The sequence below is a fragment of a genome, unplaced genomic scaffold, assembly GCF_019419815.1.
Source record: "Pyrus x bretschneideri cultivar Hongxiangsu unplaced genomic scaffold, Pyrus_bretschneideri_v1 Contig35, whole genome shotgun sequence".
NCBI classification, from domain to species: domain Eukaryota; kingdom Viridiplantae; phylum Streptophyta; class Magnoliopsida; order Rosales; family Rosaceae; genus Pyrus; species Pyrus x bretschneideri.
The window spans coordinates 4,157,465-4,174,659 of record NW_025999668.1 but is presented as its reverse complement, the minus strand read 5'-3'; the positions used below and the strand labels follow the sequence as shown (position 1 = coordinate 4,174,659).

The window sequence follows — 17,195 nt, the reverse complement described above, 5'->3', positions numbered from 1 at the left end:
GCTCGATAAATGTGGACTGATCTGCAGGAGAGGTTCTCACATGTGAATATAGTTCAGCTGTTCCATGTTGAGAACGAGATCCATGATTGCGTCCAAAGCAATATGAGTGTAAGTTCTTACTTCACTAAACTTAAAAGTTTATGGGATGAACGTGATACTTTGTGTTCCATTCCAGCATGCAGTTGTGGAACAAAGAATGAGATGAACTCATATGTTGAAACTCAGAAAACCATGAAGTTCTTTATGGGACTGAACGAATCGTATGCTACGGTTCGAAGCAATACTTTTCTTCTCGAACCACTGCCTACGGTGAACAAGGCATATGCATTAGTCATTCGACATGAACGCCAGACAGAGGTTTCCAATGGGAAAAGCACACAACTAGAAACTGCAGTCTTTGCAGTGAAGAATCTGTCGCGAGAACCTACACCTGAAGACAAGGAGATGCGATGTGGAAAGTGCAATAAAACCAATCACATCACCAAACATTGTCGTGCACATCTCAAGTGCACTTTTTGCGGATGGAAAGGCCACACCTTCGATTTCTGTCGAAAACGGAAAGCAGCCACAGAGACCGAATCCAATCGTCTCTTTTCTTCAAAGGGCAATCAAGTTTCACAAAGTAACAAGCAAGAGACAGTGCCTAATTTCCCGTTCTCTCAGGAGGACTGCAAGCAAATCCTTCAGATGTTGAACAAGAACAAATCATCATTTGCCAATCAAGTCAGTAATCCTCCTAGTCATGAAGAACTTTCAGGTAAAGCCTTCTCTTTTTCATGTAAAGGAACCAAAAGTATTTGGATCCTGGACAGTGGTGCCACGGATCACATAGTTTGCAGTCCTAGTCTCCTTACACACTCACGAGCTGTTGAAAATCATACAGTTGAACTGCCAGATGGTTCCGTTGCCAAAGTCACTCACATTGGACAAGTTGTTTTCTCTCATGATCTTATCCTTGAAAATGTCCTATGTGTGCCGTTCTTTAGGTTGAATTTAATATCTATCAGTAAACTAGCCTATGATTCCTTATATGTCACCATTTTCTTCACCCAATTTTGTGTCATTCAGGACCTTCACTCGGGGAAGATGATTGGGACAGGAACTGAAAGGGATGGACTTTACTACCTCGACCCATCAAAGAAAGGAACATGCAACAATATTCAAATCGTCTCACCAAAGCTTTGGCACCAACGCCTAGGACACCCATCTCATAAAGCCACTTCGTTATTACCTTTATTTAACAATAAGGCTTGTGATTTGGAAAAATGTTTAATTTGCCCATCTTTCCTTTGAGCTCTATTTCTACCAAATCATGTTTTGAATTATTGCATATTGATATTTGGGGTGGTTATCAAGTTGCTTCTATTTCAGGTGCCAAGTATTTCCTTACCATCGTAGATGACTACACTAGAAGCACTTGGGTTTATTTGATGAAACATAAATCTGACACAAAAGACATTTTAGTCGGATTCATTCAAATGATTGAGACTCAATTCAATACCAGAGTTCAAATCATACGAAGTGACAATGGCCCTGAGTTTAAGCTTGAGCAATTTTATGCTCTCAAAGGCATCATACATCAATCTAGTTGTGTCAACACACCACAACAAAATGGTGTTGCCGAACGTAAACACCGACATTTGCTCAATGTTGCTCGGGCTTTGCTCTTTCAAGCTTGTTTGCCAAAACGTTTTTGGGGGGATGCAATCTTAACCTCAGCCTACCTCATCAATAGAACACCCACTCCACTTCTCCAAGGTAAAACACCTTACGAAAAACTGTTTCACAAAGCACCTAACTATTCCCATTTAAAGGTTTTCGGTAGTTTATGTTTTGCTTCTACACACGCCCAAAGGCCCTCTAAATTCGACCCCTGTGCAATCCAATGCATTTTTCTTGGGTATCCTTATGGTCAAAAGGGTTATAAATTGTTTGATATAAAACACAATAAGACTTTTGTTTCTAGGGATGTTGTTTTTTTTGAAAATCATTTTCCATTCCAAAATCATACCACTTCCGTTGCCCCGTCTCCATCAAACATTACACCCTCACCCATCACGTTTGACTTGACCTCTCCCATTGAGTCGCACTCAAGCCTTGCACCCGAAGAAATAAACACCACCTCTCCCACACTTACCGACATCACATCATTCTCATCTCCTTTACCTACTACAACTCCACCACCAGATACCTTATCAACACCTTCACATACCCTACACTCTTCCCCACCTCCAACCACTCCATCACCAGACCAACCACCTCCACTCCGTCGTAGCACTCGACCGACCAAAACTTCCACATTTTTGCAGGACTTTCATGTTGAGGTGGCCCTCCCTTCCCGTGTTGCTCCCACATCTTCCACAAGCATGGTCCAGTCATCAGGTACATCTCACCCCATATCTCATTATTTATCTTATGACCATGTATCCCCCACTCACAAAACCTTTCTCACCACCTCACCATTATCAAAGAACCCACTAGTTTTTCGCAGGCTGTTCAGGATCCAAAATGGCGTGACGCCATGCAAAAAGAGATTGTTGCCCTTCATGACAATCGCACTTGGACTCTTGTGCCCTTACCACCTCACAAACATCTCATCGGTTGCAAATGGATCTATAAGGTGAAGCTTAAACCTGACGGCAGTGTTGAACGCTACAAAGCTCGTCTCGTTGCTAAAGGCTACAGTCAAATTGAGGGGCTTGATTATCGGGAAACTTTTGCTCCAGTTGCCAAGCTCACCACCGTCCGCGTCCTCCTGAGTATTGCCTCCATACGAGGCTGGCATCTTCATCAACTTGATGTGAACAACGCATTTTTGCATGGTGACTTATACGAGGAGGTTTATATGTCCCTGCCTCCTGGGTTCGGACGAAAGGGGGAGACACGAGTATGCAAATTACACAAATCCATTTATGGTTTAAAACAGGCCTCGAGACAATGGTTTATCAAGCTGTCTAGTGCTCTCAAGACTGCTGGTTTTCATCAATCATGGTCAGATCACTCATTGTTCGTCCGAAACCGTCAAGGCAGTTTCATGGCATTACTTGTGTATGTTGATGACGTGATACTTGCAGGTAACAATTTGAGAGAAATTGAAGAGACTAAACTCTTCCTTTCCCAACATTTTAAACTAAAGGATTTGGGAAAACTCAAATACTTTTTGGGGATAGAAGTTGCAAGATCTAAACAAGGGATTGCCTTGTGCCAACGCAAATATGCGTTGGAGATACTAGAAGATGCTGGGTTCCTTGGTGCGAAGCCCTCACGATTACCAATGGAACCAAACATGTCCCTTACACAAACTGATGGGACGCTCCTACATGATCCTTCTTCATACAGGCGACTCGTAGGGAGGCTGATTTACTTAACCATCACGCGACCTGACCTGACTTATGTGGTTAATATGTTGAGCCAATTCATGGACAAGCCACAACAACCACACCTTGAAGCGGTGCATAAGGTTCTCAGGTACATCAAACAATCTCCTGGACAGGGAATTCTTTTGCCTTCTACAGGTTCACTACAACTACAAGCCTTTTGTGATGCTGATTGGGCTCGGTGTAAAGACACTAGAAGGTCAATAACCGGTTATTGTATCTTCCTTGGACAAGCACCGATATCTTGGAAAACGAAGAAACAAAACACAATATCTCGTTCCAGTGCAGAGGCAGAATACCGTTCTATGGCTACTACTTGTTGTGAAGTTATATGGCTAAGAAACATTTTGAAGGACTTGCAAGTAAATCATGCACAACCAGTCACAATGTTTTGTGATAATCAAGCTGCCATGCACATTGCTTCGAACCCAGTGTTTCATGAACGAACGAAGCATATAGAGATAGACTGTCACTTAGTACGTGAGAAGATTCAAATGGGAATGGTGCAAACAGCTTACATACGGACCTCGAATCAACTTGCAGACTTGTTCACCAAACCACTAAGTTCGGCACAATTTGAGGTCTTAATTAGCAAGTTGGGTGTCATCGACATTCACACTCCAACTTGAGGGGGAGTGTTAAAATGCATGAAATAAACATGTTGGAATAATGGTAGGCTAGTCAATTTTCTTGTTCAAAGTTAGGCAAGTTAGGTTAGTCAAGCAAGATAGGTAAGTTAGGCAAAATTAAGCTTATGATCTTTTTCTTCCCTATATATATGTTTCATCTTGTAATTGTTTCATCAAGCAAATATACATCAAAATTCAATACTCGAAAAATCCCAGAATTTGATATTCTCAAACTCAGTTGTTTTTCTCTTGATTTAATGTTCATCTATTACAAATCCACCATTTGATTGGGTTGGTTTGTTGGTTTGTACGGGATGTGTGTGGGTGTGGCGCGTGAAATGTTGTGGGTTTTCAAGCTAAAAGATTTATGTGGACCGGTTTATCTTTTTTTCTTTAGAAAAATCAAATTTGAATGTCGTAGTTGAATTCTATTACTCATTGAGTTTCAGGGCACTTTGAGTTTGAAGGATACGAAACTGCAGTAATCAAGATGGGTGTGAAACTAGATGGTGGCACTATTGCGCCTGCAACGGAACAGGTATGGATGAATTCTTATTTTATTTTATCTTTGTGTAAATCAATTGGTTATATTTTATCTAGAAGCTCTGTAAGATCTGCTTGCAGTCATGATTCTACTCAGTCTCATTGGATATGTTTGTTAGATGTTTTGTTAGGTGGAGATATTCGAGTTTTTTTGGCATTTTAGTTATAATAGCTCTCTGGTTCAAGCTGGAGGAGAGGGGGAGTTTGGAATGTCTTTCACTTACGAAATTTAAAAATAAATGGGCAGTATCTTAATTTGCAGGAGAAGGTTTCTGATGAGTTAGATAAGAGAGTGAAGAAGTTTCTAAGAGGTGCAGAAGCCAATTTGGAGGTATGGCCTAGAAAGTTTGATTTTTCATGAAACTTTTTACTTGCTTTTTTGTCACCGTATCTTGAATTTTTTTTTTCGTTTTCGGGGCTTGCAAGATAAGAAATTGAAGGGTCAACTCGCTGTTAGAGAAGAATTATATGGAAAATCTGCACAAGCCGCTGCCAAGGCTGAGAAGGTGATTTATTTATTTTAATGTGATTTGTCAGTCTTTTCAAACTTTGAATGGAAGCGAAAAAGAATCTTATATAGTGCCATGCTTAAGTAGTAGACCGGATTCTGTATTTTCTGTTTTCCAGTTGCATACTTTTAGTATTAGAATTTTCTCTGATTTACTGATTTAGTTCATACCGGTCAATCTTTTATATGATATTTTGCTTCTCCTGTTCTTTTAGTCCATGTCATACTCATGACAATTGATTTGAATGTTTTTTTCTTTATTTTTTATTTTTATCAAAATTATCAGTGGCTTCTGCCAAGTGAGGGAGGCTATTTGGAGACTGAAGGTATGCCAATTTATTAGTAATGCTAACCATCTTAACCACTGTTCTTTTTAGCTAAATTGTTCATTTTGGACTGCCTACAGTCCAAGATACTTGAAAAATCACTTGAATATGACATGGCTCCTTAATAACGACTAGGAACATAAATAGTGAACAGAACATAAAACGCAAACAAAACAAATAAATTAATCTATTATTGCAAATGCTAATTTTCTTTTCGCATGTCTCTGTGTTTGAGTTATCTCATGGTGGTGTATGTATTATGAACCTGCTAATCACTTATTTCTTGACTTCGTGTTCCTGAAGAGTCTATATAAAAGATGGAATGAAGTTTATAAAGCTCTCCAGATAGATTCGTGATGGTATGTAACATTAAAAGTATTTTAAGATTGGTGCATTATCTTATTACTCAAACTATCTGTGATTCCGGTCTTTTTATGATAAATGCTTAATTCACAATTAAAAGCAATTCTGAACTGTGATTTGCCGCCTGTAAAACAGTACTGCTTTCCCTTTATAAAGTGGTTTAGGTGAATTCTTAGGCAGGTCAGGTAAAACGTTTCAATAGTAGGAAATGAAACCTTCATCAACTGTGACATGTCAAAGAGTTCCTTGTGATTGCGTTGTTAAGGCAACCCTAATATTCAGATGCATCGTTATGGAACTAAAGTTATACTTCTTATCATATAGGAACATGGCACAGTTTTAAGGCTTCAGTTTTTGAAAAATCACTTTCTCTTGGCATCAGTAAACAAATTTGGGCATCTTCGTTACAGGACGTAACAATGGGCAGGATGATAGGTAGTTACAGGACAGGCTTAGGCCGTACTGATGCGATGCAGGTGAACCCCTACAACGGGGTTTTTGCTTTGGGTCATTCGGGTGGTAAAGTTTCCATGTGGAAACCTACAAGCTCTGCTCCCCTCCTCCAGAGGCTGTGTCACAAGGGTTCCATCTCAGCTATGGCATTTCATCCTAATGGCCATCTCATGGCCACAGCTGGGAAAGAGAAGAAAATCATGCTTTGAGATTTAAGGAAACTTCAGGATCAGCCTCTTCAAACTTTACCGGGCAATGCAACGACTTTGGATTTCAGTCAGAAAGGTCTGCTTGCTCGTGGGACTAGTTCATATGTGCAGATCCTGGGAGATTTTTCTGGGACTCAGGACTACGAGAAGTATATGGATCATACAATGATTAAAGGGTACCCAATAGGAAAGGTGTTGTTTCGACCTTACGAAGATGTCCTGGGCATAGGGCACTCCATGGGGTGGTCTAGTATTCTGATTCCTGGTTCTGGAGAACCCAACTTTGATACCTGGGTGTGGCGAATCCATTTGAAACATCTAAACAGAGAAGAGAGAAGGAAGTGCACGGTCTACTTGATAAGCTCCCACCTGAGACAATCATGTTGAATCCGACGGAGCTTGGCACCCTAAAGCCTCAGAGGAGGAAAGAGAGGCGAACCAAGGAGGAGAAAGAGGCAGAGATGGAAGCTGCCATGGAAGCTGTCAAGGGCGTTGAACATAAGAAGAAAACAAAAGGGAGGAATAAGCGGAGTAAGAGGGCAAAGAAGAAGCAGGAGATGATCGTGAGCGCCAAAAGGCCGTTCTTGGAGCAACAAAAGAAAGAGGAAGAACAAGTGGCTAGGAAGAAGCAGAAAGTAAGTGAGCATGTAGAACAACCAACAGCTTTGCAGAGGTTTGTTCGCAAGAAAGCAGCTACTTGATTGTGCTGATCTAGGTCTCGCTCTTGTCTTGTATTTTAAGGTAAAGTGTATACCAAAATTTTGTTTGCATTTCATATATTGAAATCTTCTACTTTTCTATAAGAAGAAACATTCAAAATTCTAGATCCCAAAGGGAGTGTATGGTTTTTTTATTACAAATGTAAATATTGTTCGAAACTACACTAAACGGAGGGATATGATTTGAACCCGAGACACAGGAAATGTTGCTTTGGCAGGCTTGCATGTGGGACTAGACTTTAAAGAATTCAATCCATGTTTGTTGGTTATTCGGATTGGAAGGTTTTTCTACTGTACACTGGGGCACGGTATGCATTGAACTTTTGGACCATTAGATTCTTTGGACGTTTTGAATAAATATAAACTACGTATTAATATAACCTTATTTGTTTGCCAACAAAAAATCAACGAAAATAGTAGAAAGGACAAAATGTGAACGTTACAATAATTTCGCACAAATAAATTTTTGCTGTTTTTTATGAGCCTCACCTGATCAATACCTAAGCTCACTCTCACTCTCACTCTCACTCTCTTTTTCTCTTATTTGCACACACGTCTCTTGTTTTTTTCTTTCCACTTTTTCTTTCTCGTTAATGTTAAGGAGATTAAATTTGTAAACTAAATGAAATGGAAGTTGATGATTGCACCTCAGGTTTTTGACACAATATTTTATAATGTTCGGCACGAGACCTGTGCCAAAAACATTAGGTGGAGAGAGCATGAATAGTCCCACTTTTGAGAGTCTCCTTAGCATTTCGCTAACATTTCTATAAAGGCGAAAGCGAAATGCTAAGGAGACTCTCAAAAATGGGACTCTCTATGGACTTTCTGTCATGTTTTTAGCATAATTTTCGTGCCAACATTATAAACCAATGTTTCAAAAACATGAAGTTGTAGAAAATCCATGAAGAATCCGACTTTGAAATAATCTCTTCAGCATTTCTCATATCAAAATTCATAGAGCCAGATGAGACGGCACTCTATCTTTTTTCATGATAATCCACCGTGCCATATATAGGCTTCAAAATTTGTAACCAAGCAACAATAATTCTGATAGGTTTTAAATTTCGGTTGTTTAATTTTTTTTTTTTTTTTTTCTTTTCATGGTTGTTTCATTTATTTATGGGCAGTAATATTCACACACATCTTTAATTGGGTGTGTTGATAACACCACCCTTAAATTTAGCATTTGGCTCGGCATTGTGCCTATAACGGATTACGTTTATCCTGTTCATATCGTTTTAACGGATTTTTAACATATCACTTGATAATTACCCTAGCCGTTAAAAAGATTGTATTATTTTGAGTAGATTGTATCGTTTCGAGTCGAATTAAACGTACTTGTTAACAGATTCTTTACAAGTGACTGACCTAGTAACCCATAAAAACCCGAGTCTGTTAATAATTGTGCAAGAAATTACCGGACCTAATTGTGCCGTCTTATAGCAAAAACAGAATTCCATGAACTACCACATTAGCTTTTTGAGAAGAAATTATAGCAATTTCTTGGAAATTAGGATTACAAGCGACCTTTTTAGGGATATTCTGTCTCATTCACGTCCGCAATACAATATTTTGGAGTGAGAGTGTTACTAGATTTGGATTGATAGATTCTCTTCAACATAAAAGGTAACAATGAATTAACGAAATTTCAGCATACAAGACAACATATTCATGAGGGTTGATATAAACACTTAAATTGATATAAGCAATTAAATCCATCATTGATACACAAAGAAAAGATTCTTTCAGGAGAAATTGTTACAGGAAGAAACCCAAGTCCACACTCTACGTATTTCTGGTGGCAGAAGAAAGTAAGTCAATGACAGAAGATACTACGCCAATCAGATTCTCCATCCAACCTGATGACAAAAGAAATTAAGTCATCAAATTCTGCATCCAGCTATATGGTGACCCTGGTCTCTCGTAGGGAATTCAAATTCAGGAGGAGGAGACAAGGAATAACGCGCGAGAGCTCGCAATGCGACTGAACCTACTGGAGGGGGAGGGCGCAGAGAAAATTCGGCATCTGCAGCCGGAGACGAAGACTGAAGGCGCAAATGATTATACAGAAAAATCACGGTCGGTCGAACAAATAGAGAAATGCCCTTGAGAAACTCAGGAGGGCCATAGAAAAGAGAGCAAAATCCCTCCGTTACCACCAATACCATCGTTGTTTGTAGATCGTATGTCTCTGTGGGCGGCTGAGCATCGAACAGGGGCTGTGAATTGTGTAAGGATGGAGAGGACGCGGGGAACCCTAATTGCACTTTGTTCAAAAAACCATGGGCTGCTGAGTCTCTTTTGGGCTCTCTCCCCTTTCACCAATCGTGCGCCGTCACCACAACCGCACCACCGTCAACTCCCCACCACATCCCCTCCCACCTCTCAGCGCCCTATACCGAGCGAATCATCCTCCCCCACGCCCCTCTCTTTCCACGTGCCTCCCTCCCATTAATTTTTCTTCATATCTTGTTTACCATTAAATTATTCCATTTTATTTTATTTTTACTATTGTTGACCACACAAAGCCACAAAAGAGAAGTTAAGTTACTGGATTGGATCTCAGATCTAAATTGTGGGGATTCTAGGAATCTTTACATATTAGCCGTTTAGTACATCATGCGGTTAGAAATCAATTTGATTTTTTTTAATTTAAAATTAAACACAAATAATATCAAATGAAAATTGACGGCAAGATGTACGATAAACAGCTAAAATGTAAGGATATCTAGATCCTCACGAAGAGAATCTGGATTCTGTCTTTGTTTTTATTGCCAAGTTGAAAGTAACTTTTTTTTTTTTTTTATCCATCTATCCTCAATTGTAACATGGTTGTCATGTGTATCAGAAAATAATATGAAAAAGGTTTTTTAATCAAAATGGTCTCTGAGATTTGCATAAGTCATTACTTTGGTCTCTGAGATTTCAAATCAATAAAAGTGATCACTGCGTTTGTCCACATCAATCATTTTTGTCATTCCATAAAAAACTATATTAAATAAGGACCAAAATGACAAAAATACACTTAATTTAATAAACAATGGGTCAAAAGATTTGACAAAAATCGTTATCTAAGGGTATATTAGAAACTTTAACTCAAATCTAAGGGTATATTTGAAACTTTAACTTAAAAAACTTCAAAAAACAATAGAACAAGTTAAAAAATAAATGAAAATTTATAAATTAATATCTAAAAACTTAAAACAAAATGAAAATGGTTCGACTTTGGCAACTTGTAAATATTAGAAAATTTGATTTCAAAATTGATAAGAGATTGAACTACTGCCGGACTTAAACAACTGACAAATCGCATATCGGTTAACGAAAAAAAAATCTTGAGTATTCAATTTTCTTACGCACAAAAAATAGATGTTTTTAGGTTTTCTTTCTTTCTCATTTCATTTTAAAATTCATTTTGATGTAGGATGAAGTTCCTAATGTATCCCTAAATTTAACGGAAAAATAAACGACGTCAGTGAAAAGGACCAATTGTAAACACATTGTTAAGTTTGAGGGCTAAAGAAACTAATGTTTAGGAACTAAAATTAAACTAGGGGTAGGTTTAGAGATCATTACTACAATTAAGCCTAAAGTATATTGAAGATAGAAATGAATGATTTTTTATTTTGAGATAATTAGACATGAGAGAATTGATCCGTTATTATTCACCTATTTTAGAGGATTGAAATTAAAAAGTTCCCTTAACAAGTATTCCAAAAAAGAGTTGGGTCCATAAAGATCCCTTATCATCCATAAAAAGAGTTGGGCCCATAAAGATCCCTTATCATCCATAAAAAGAGTTGGGCTGGTAGCATACCGTTTGGTTCGATGATTGTACTTACATGTATTTATGACAATGATATATCGTTTGGTTCGATGATTGTACTTACATGTATTTATGACAATTATCATTTGACGGTCATATGTAATTCAAGTGAATATATGTATTAAATGCAATTACCATCTAATCCTCAAAATAGTGATTATATGAAATATATGTAAGTATTGTAGCCAAATCCCTAACATTATTAGTAAACAGAAATGCTTTATGCAAGTGGCTAATTGCTTTGATGGATAAAGTTTTCCTCTTCAACTCACTATGTTTTGTCAAACACTCCCTCATTTCCTTAGTCTAGCTTAAAGTAGCTATATCACATGTAATAAAAACAAAAACGTTCTTTTGATCACCAGATGACCAAGAAATATATGATCACTCATCCTTAAATTTGATATCACTGGTAAAGAATAAATCAGAATGTTTTAATGTTTTATTCTCCATCCTTGATATTAAATCCATGGTGAATTACCAAGATAACTATACAATATTAGCAAAACTACTTCTTCGTACAATACTAAACATAATTATTCCTTTTGAGCTGTAGAAAAGGAACAAAATAAGTGGGTTTTGATGGATCCTCTCTCATCCATGAAAAGCACAAGGGGTATTGGTCCTTAACCATCCCAATCCTATTTTAGTAATTATACAGAGAAATGTTAGCATTAGTTGTTGAGTAAATTATTGAAAACTATAATTAGTTCAACACTCTTTGATTAATCAATGATGCATACATAGTTGCACAAGCACATTCTACCAATCAAAGCGTTTTATAGAAAACTAACCCACACTTGGTTCAGTGATATTTTTTTGTTTAAACATTAGAAAAACGTTTCGAATCTAAATCACCTCCCCAGTAGTCCTTCGAAAATTTCTTTAATGCAATAATTTTGCTTCCATTTTATTTGAGGTTTCACATTCGAATTTCTGTCCAGCGATAAAATAAGCTCTTTATACAATAATAAATGTTGAAGATTTGCCAATAATTTATCCAAAAAAAATGACTGGCCAATACAGACCTGCATGTGGGATCAACCAATGATCTTATCAAGATCACACCTCTATAGATTGTGATCAAATAATGATACACATAAAGGAAATTAAATATATAAAAATCATTAAAAAAGAATGAATTACGCACTGGAATGTTTGGTATTTGGTTTCCTTTTAGCATAAAAAGGGAAGAAAGCTGAACTCCGTGTTGTAATGTGATGAAATTATAAAATGTGAGAGAAGATGCTGCAAAAAAACCACTTTATATATAGTTATAGCATGTTGAACAAGGAAAAGATTGAACCAAAAATAAATAATAATAATAATAGTTAAAAAAAAAAAAAAAAAAACCAAAGCAAATAGGCTCCCGAAGTTTGAACTTTCACTTCAAAGTGCAATAATGTGGAATGAGGTGCTTTTGATCATTCAAGAATCAATATGCGCTCTTTCACGACTCTAAGTGTATTTTTTTCTTTGAACAAACGATATTATCTATACTAGAAGAAAGAAAAATGACACGATTCTAATTGTATTTGAACTCGAGTATTATTACAATTGATTTCCTTACACAAGAGCATGCCAATTTGCCAAAACTCATCTTCACAGAATCATAAGGTAGGATGTGTTGATCAAATGCGTCATAGTCTCAACAACTTCCCACTAGCTATGCCAACTACTAAAACCACAGACTGGGATTTGTGAATGATAAAATGACAAAACAGATCAAACGTGACCTAGGGCCAAAAAGATGGAGATTCAGTTTTGACATGGTTAAATTCATAGTTCAACAACATTCCAAATGAGTCAACGTGGTATGCAATTAATTGTTTGATTTAGTAATATTTGTCTCTACTTAAATGAGAGAGAACTTTTATTTATTTATTATTATTTTTTTAAAAAAGGACCAGATAGCTTCATCACGATAGTTTACCCTTCTGAGGGCGGAAAGATTCACATACAAGATTTTCTGTGTTGAATATGGGCATGAAATTCATTCCCAATCACTAGACCACTCCGTGGTGGTTAATGAGAGAGAACCTTTCATAAATCATGTTTTTCCGTATTACAATGATAAAAGAATGAACCTCTTGCTAATGAATACTTCTGGTCCTTAATTATCATGAACTAAAGTCTAAAAGGTAATAAATTACTAATGAACTTTCACCTTCAAAATTTCGCCCTTGCGAGACGGCGTTCAAAACTGAAGCCCATGAATCAATAGAGTTTTCTAGCTCCAGGAAATTTACAAAAAGAATTTATGGAGAGAATTTTTTTTTTTTGTAACAGAAATATAAGTTGGTATGGTATGTGTCAAATTTAATGGTGTTTCTTCATTTATTTTATAAAACATAGTATACCAACTTGTGTTTTGAGTATTGTCAAAAATTTCTCATCTCTATATATATAGACCGTGGACTGTCCCTTTATATATTGCACATTCAAATTATATAGTAAAAAAGAAGCTACCCGATTGAGTCCAGCTGAGCTGAGTTACTGAGTATTAGCCCAAAACAAACAATTATTAGGCCACATTAGAGGAGGACGCATTAACTCTGGATGTCATTTGTCGATATTCAACTTGGCCAGTCGTGAACCACATGAAAATCATGGTCAAAATTATGATTCTGTGTCTTGATAGTGAATGAAACTGTTTAAACTTCATCATTAAAAACATGAATTACACAAAGTTAATTGAAATGTAAAGTTCTCGTCCAGATGGTAAATACTATGAAATAGTATTTCAACTTTTATACTCACATATTGTTGAATTTTTTATTTTATTGTTTAAATTCATAATACTCGCAACACATACTCATAATTTTCTGGCTCCGTCCCTCTTAACAAAGTGCTATTGCGAGTAAACTAACACCAGCACATTTCCCACATTTTGCATTGGATATGAGAAGACAATTAAGAGAAGGTTCACGAAGAGATGCAAGAAAATTCACATGTGAAATGATGACTTGATATACAAGTCATTAATCATGATCAGTTTCAGATCACTGTCATGCTTTTGTTTCCCACGTCCATATCCGAACATTCCAACTCATAGACAAATCGGAAGAGAAATTTCGCATTTTCCAAACCCATGCACTTTACCCTACAAAATTCCATAAAACAAAATGCGGATTGGAGGCCTCGGGAATCTTTGGGGCCATTTCTGCATGCTCATGATGTTTTATTTGTGCTAATGTCAACAAATGCAACTTGTTTATATAATTATTTTTTGGAATAAAGCCATCAGGACATACCCTTTAACACAATGGATTATAAGAATGCAGACTTAAATTAAAATGTACCTACTGTGGATGGTGTGGCAAGGAAATTTTTTTCTTTCTTGAATGAAGGAGAATACAATTCACCACAAATAATTCGTAAGTCAAAAAATTTGGAAGTGGCCAAAAATAAATTAAGTGGGGTGAATTGCTTTACATTAGGTTTAGAACATGCATGTGGTTGATTGCCTTGGTGGTTATTGTCTCTTCTTCTTTTATTTACTATATTTCGAGTTTAAACTCTTCTTCATTTTCTAAGTGTGGAATTTTGATTGTAACAAAAAGGAAACTACATTAAAAAAGTTGGAACATCAAACGCCCCAAGGTTTGAATAATATTCACATTGTATTTAAAAAGAAACTAAAAAACAAGAGTTGCAACGCAACTTCATTGATGAGCACAGCAAACTGATCGAATTGTGTTAGTCAAACCCATATGTAACGAGTCAACTGCACCCTAAACACGCCTTCCTATCCATGTTCATTCAATCAACTCATTGCCACATGCATGGTGGGAGAAAACAACTTTATTCTGACCAAATAATAAATAAATTAGACCAAATACAATTAGACGTTACCATATTTATATATAAACTAAACCATATCCCGACCTCGAAACTGTGATAGGTTTTTCAACAGCTTCCCAAAAAAAATGTATAAAGATTTTGGATGGGCAATTTTTTAACAGCCAAGATAAGGTCAATATGTTAGGGCGAAGGATTAAGGGCAGTCAATTACTTATATATATATATATATATATATATATTTAAGGATATCTTAAATCTTAAGCAACAAACAACATCCTATCAACAAGAGTGATGCAAAGGAAAAACAACATCCTAGGTTATACATATAGTTTATTCATTTTTATCGCAACTAGCATTCGAAAGTCAAATTCTCTTGGTACGACCACGTTAACAGCATTTTTCGAATCGTATCAAATTTCAAAGTGAGTTTCAGTTAACCCATTCCATTGCCTGTTATAGAGTGATTTATTTCAAAACGTTTAGTCCATGCCAGATTGCAAATAGCTCGGGCATTACCTCTTGTGCCGATTTCTATCAAATGCATGGGTCACCTACCTTGCTACTATTGGAAGTATGATTGGTTGGCTATACTCTCAAAATATGAAAGCATCGGATTTCTATCACATGAATTGTTGGCTGCACATATTTTTTATTTTTGGGGCAGTGGGGAGGGAGGATAAAAGCCAAGTGCTTACTTGGGAAGAATAAAAATTAGATCATTACATTTCTGCTACAAAGTGGCCCCTAAATTATGTAAGTTGATTACTACCCAATAATTCCAAATCTTGCAAATTAGTGATCGTGACGGACCCTTCAGCTCAAAGTTGTTGAGATGATTATGAATTAATTTATGATTATCATTTATTTAAAAAAATTCAAGGGAAGGAATGGTATCTCAACCTATCCTAATTCTTATTCTAACCGATTTCCAACTATGTACGATTTATTGATATTTCTTTTCATTTGTAAGTGTGAGTCCTTAAATCTGATTTTCATAAATGGCAAGATCAACTTCAAATTATTATGGTTATCCCATCATGCAGTTACCTCATATCTTTTAAGTATATGAATATGTGGTGCTACTAAAAAATTTTATGAACCACTATTATCAAATGTCATAGCTAGAATATTGTATTTCACAATATCCACAAAAATATGACAAAAGAACGATGGCAACATAATACACACAAAAAGAATGGTTCTTATAATTAAGTCTCGAAAGATTGTTCAGGTTCTTATTCTTTCCATATGGAAATATTTAATAGATTTGTGAATTCACATATTTGCTACATTATCAAACTAATAGAAATTTTTATGAAAATTCTAATGAAAATACTACATTAATTTGTGACACCCATATTCATGGATTGCATTAATCAATTTTCAATTTTTACAGATTATCTTAATGGTATGAGTATGTTTGAAGGGCCACTTAATAAAAACCCTTCTCTCCACTTATCCCACTCCCCTTCATTGACTGATACCTTCCAATTCAATAGGTCCATAACGTAAGGTCCTACCGAACAAAAGTTTGTATCGCATTGCCTAGTCGCCATCAAAGCACTATATATTGTCATGTACCGCATCCCGTGTTACAGAAGTCCCTATACCACCACACATCCTTTGCTTCCAACCCTTGCTGCGTGTGCGAGGTTAAGAGAAAAACAGATAAAATGGCTCTAAAACAAACTCATCCTACTTATGTTTAATTCTTTCTTAATTTCTTTACAAAAATTCAATGATGCTCTGAAATATATATCCCGTGTTTTAATCATTAAATTATAATTTTATATCTTTAAACAAAAATTTAATAGTTAAAACACCTGAAATATCTTATATTCTAAGAGAACGTAGAATATCGAACTGTCGAAACACCGGACTTAAGAGTTTTGTTCTGTAGAATACTATTGCCCCTTTGAATTCTGGGAACGGTGTTTGCAGCTTGCCAGTATACCCGACATCCGTGAACGTCGTACATGATTTTATAGGCTTTCACCTGCTACGTATATATTATCAAACCTTCTACGCGAGTAAAGTTCTACAGAAACAAAAATAAAAACGACAAAGCACTTGATTTAGAACGGATAAAAATGAAGTAACGTCACGGTGATCGTTGACACAACTTTCAGGGCAACAAAATACAAATCTTAGTTTCTATTTTCATATAAAAACTTCTTCAAAACGATCACCTTTTTATAAATGTTTATAGGATATGATTATTTTTACAAGGAATACTTTAAATACGGTTCCCAATTCTTAATATTCTTTGATTAAAAGGAGTTTTAACGAAAAAACCTGTCGTACTGTTCATTTTAACGAAAAATCACGTTTTTACACTAAAAAGTTAATCCTGGTACTATTTACTTTACCATTTATTTTGTCCTTATCGTTAAAACTTAAAGTTTTCAAGCCATTTTCATTAGTTTCCTTTGATT

At 36.2% G+C, this 17,195-nt stretch overlaps 1 protein-coding gene and 1 pseudogene across 1 annotated transcript; both read left to right on the top strand.

The window, feature by feature from the left end:
• The first annotated feature begins 9 nt into the window (after positions 1-9).
• On the top strand, positions 10-1,293 carry LOC125480691. Its single transcript, XM_048591720.1, has one exon. The coding sequence runs from the start codon at positions 10-12 to the stop codon at positions 1,291-1,293; it is 1,284 nt and encodes a 427-aa protein (XP_048447677.1).
• Positions 1,294-5,954: 4,661 nt separating this feature from the next.
• LOC103962810 lies at positions 5,955-7,232 on the top strand (annotated as a pseudogene).
• Positions 7,233-17,195: the final 9,963 nt, after the last annotated feature.